This window comes from Etheostoma spectabile, chromosome 5 (genome assembly GCF_008692095.1).
Source record: "Etheostoma spectabile isolate EspeVRDwgs_2016 chromosome 5, UIUC_Espe_1.0, whole genome shotgun sequence".
NCBI classification, from domain to species: Eukaryota; Metazoa; Chordata; class Actinopteri; order Perciformes; family Percidae; genus Etheostoma; species Etheostoma spectabile.
In genome coordinates this window covers 26,166,051-26,169,076 of record NC_045737.1, presented here as the reverse complement: position 1 = coordinate 26,169,076, position 3,026 = coordinate 26,166,051, and the positions used below count along the sequence as shown (strand labels likewise).

General features: G+C 44.3%; 1 protein-coding gene across 6 annotated transcripts in view; it reads right to left on the bottom strand.

Annotated features, from left to right (window-relative positions):
• The window catches only part of mctp1a (multiple C2 domains, transmembrane 1a), a 144,412-nt gene that overhangs the window by 12,051 nt on the left and 129,335 nt on the right, over positions 1-3,026 (bottom strand). For 5 of the 6 annotated variants that reach the window (XM_032516581.1, XM_032516583.1, XM_032516582.1 and 2 more), the window contains 2 exons: positions 993-1,102; positions 132-241 (listed from right to left, as the gene is read on the bottom strand). In XM_032516581.1, coding sequence (XP_032372472.1) covers positions 132-241; positions 993-1,102 — 220 coding nt within the window. Of the gene's footprint in view, positions 1-131; positions 242-992; positions 1,103-3,026 lie in introns of those variants that run through there. The other variant, XM_032516586.1, reaches the window with a different exon arrangement.

Below are 3,026 nucleotides of genomic sequence, written 5' to 3'. Positions count from 1 at the left end.
ATGGAACATATACATTTTACCGCTCTGTCCCAGGTTTACTTACTGTAAACTGTATTTACATTTAACTTAAAAATGAATTACTCACACTTAACAGTACATGTAAATAAACACACATTTTCACATTAGCTCACCCCAGGCTAGCACAATGTATCGTAGAGGGATGAAGTAGATGATGATGGTGGCCCCGCCGAAAGCCACAATGGCCAGCCAGCTTAAGAAAGGCACAGTCCAGTTAAATGTGCTGAAAAGAGAGGAAAAAAGGAACTTTAAAAATGAGGAGACGTGGCAAAGTTCACTCTAGCCAAACACGCCGGGAAGAGTGGAGAGAGGAGTCAGGGAGGGCATTTTAATTTGTTTCATCCCAAACAAGCTGATCTGGATGCTGCTGCACTACAGATTCATCAAACTCACTGGAACTTTGCAGAAGGAAATAACCTCAATCCAAAGTCTTGCAGGCCAGCATTGCAGGGTGAAAATGGGCTATGACTCAATACAATTCACACTATCTGATCAGTAAAATGCCTTAAACTTCACAGAAACACAGGTCACAAATGTGCCAGCTTGATTTAAAATGTTTTTACCAAAGAAGGGACCATTGGCCTAGCACTTTTTTTATTACTGCTTTCAATCAAAACTAAATTCCCTGCCATCCCTTTGCTTTGTATGCATCTATGCATACAAGGAAAGCACAGTCAAGAAATTGTTCTGTGTGTGTGTCGGTGTGTCTGTATGTTCATGTGCAGTCTGTGTTTAATCAAGAATGTACATGATTCAGTTAAGAGGTCATGCAGGGTTTAGTGAGATGTGATGGACGTAAAGACAGACAGCCTGTGTGTTTGGGTGTCACACTGGCAGTGTTTCCTGAGAACATCACTGAGTTACACTCAGTTAGGCTGGCAAGGGGAAGCGGGGCAACCTGGTATTGCGGGAGAAAACACTGGGACGTGCAGAGCGGAGCGGGCCCTATGCCGAGGAGCGGGCTTACGACTCACTTCTTTATCCTCTCGCCGTAGGAGGCCACTTCATCCAGTGCATTCTGCACACTGATGCACACGTCCTGAATGGCATAAAGCTTGTTCATGAAGCCCTTTCTCTCCGAGTCCTGCAAGAGGACAGATAGAGATGTAGGCGAGAGAGAAAGAAAGCGAGGGTGGGAGGAAGAGAGACAGTGAAGAGAGGGGAGGAGAGAGAAGACAGAGGCTGGGCACAGGCATCTTTGTGAAAACAATACATTTTAAATAGCGTCAAAGATTTGGGGTGGGGAGCCAAATCACCGGATATCCTGCATAAACTGATGGAGTGCTTTAATTCCAGGCAGTAATAGAGATATAAAGTCGGCAGAACAAATCACAATGCTCACATAGGAGAATTTGAATATGTGAACAGAGAGGCAGAATTAAACTGAAAGCCGAATGGATACATCAAAATGGATACACACTCTCTCTCGCTATCTCCCCGCTGCTGCCAAGACAGCTAGGAGGACCCTCTTTTGTTCTGCTGGCTGGCACACTGTGATGATGTCACCAGCCGTGACATCATTATCTTCCTTATTAAATGTCGTCAACCATCATGATGAGCTCTTCCTTTTCAACTTGTGATGATTGTGAACTTGAGAACACTGAAGTATGGGGTTGGGGGAGGTGGGGAGGGGGGGGGGGGGGGGGGGGGGGGGGGGGGGGGGGGCTAAAACTAGGCAAACAATCTAAAATCTACAGTCCACCGTCTTACTGAAACAAACTGAAGAATTGAAAAAGTCATGCAACAGCCGATGAGCTGCCTTCTGACTGACTGACGGGCAGGCAGGGACGGGATGGATGTGGACAGAATGAGGTGACACAGAGTGATCAGGAGCCGTTGGCTAAGTGAGGACATCAACATGCAGACTGGTTGCGGCTGGATGTGATTGGTGGCCATGCTTGGGTGACAAAAGGGGGACGTAACAAGAAGAGGACTATCTATTATCAGAAGAAAGTCCAGAGGGTCCAGTGAAACTATCACGAGTGGGCACATTTCAATATGGCAATTTCATTATAGGATCATTCAGTTCTAGTAGGTTACCCTCCCAGCATGCAGAAAACATTTAAAAAATGTTTTTTTTGCTAATATAGTGACAATAATTTGACTTTTTTAGGGGGAGAGTGGGGAGTCGCTGGTATCCTCTCAGTGGATTAATTGATGTGCTTGTTTCCTTTATTGTTTGGATGATTTGTTAAACAAATTAACACTCATGAATAAAATAAAACTGAATTATAGATGCTAGAAGCCATCATATTTCAGATAAGAATCTAGATTTCATCAAGTTTGGGGAAATGAGGATATTACATAGCTGTAAAAGAATTTAAGTTCATTAACGGCAAAGTGAAGAGACAAAAAAAAGATAAAGCTTAATAAAAACAAAAAGATTGTGGCATAACCTTTCATGGACACCCTAAAAACTTTTATCTTTTGTTAGAGATACGGCATGTAAAGCAATGGCTGTGTTATTGATGAAGATGGATGGACGTTGTTAGATTGGGGAAGTTAAACTGAGTAATCCTTATCATTATACCCAAAGAAGACCGTGAAGCAGTCAGAAACCTCCAGGACCCCAGAGGAGTTTACCACATCACCCCCACCAAACACACACACCACAATCCTCCCAATGAGACCCAAAACATCCCCCCTATAACCCCCCCTCTTCTTTTTACTCTCCATCCAGGATCAGATAATGTGAAAAATGAACCATGGAGCGGTCAGAGAGACCACATGGCCTCCCCAGCAAAACCACACAAGACAAATAGATATAATTAGACAGCGTCCCTGGGTTATTTTTCTTCGCAAATATTTTACAAGACTCCTTTTCTTTCTTCTCCTCTCTCTCCTCCTCCTCCTTCTATCCACAGTATTCAGTCCATCTGTTTTTCATTGCTCCCTCAAACAAATCTCAGAACGCAGGGTCTATTGTGCTGGGCTGGGTTAGGCCAAGCCGAGCAGAGCCGGGCCGGGTCAGGCTGTTTTACTTTCGGGAGAGTGTTTGAGGGCCAGGG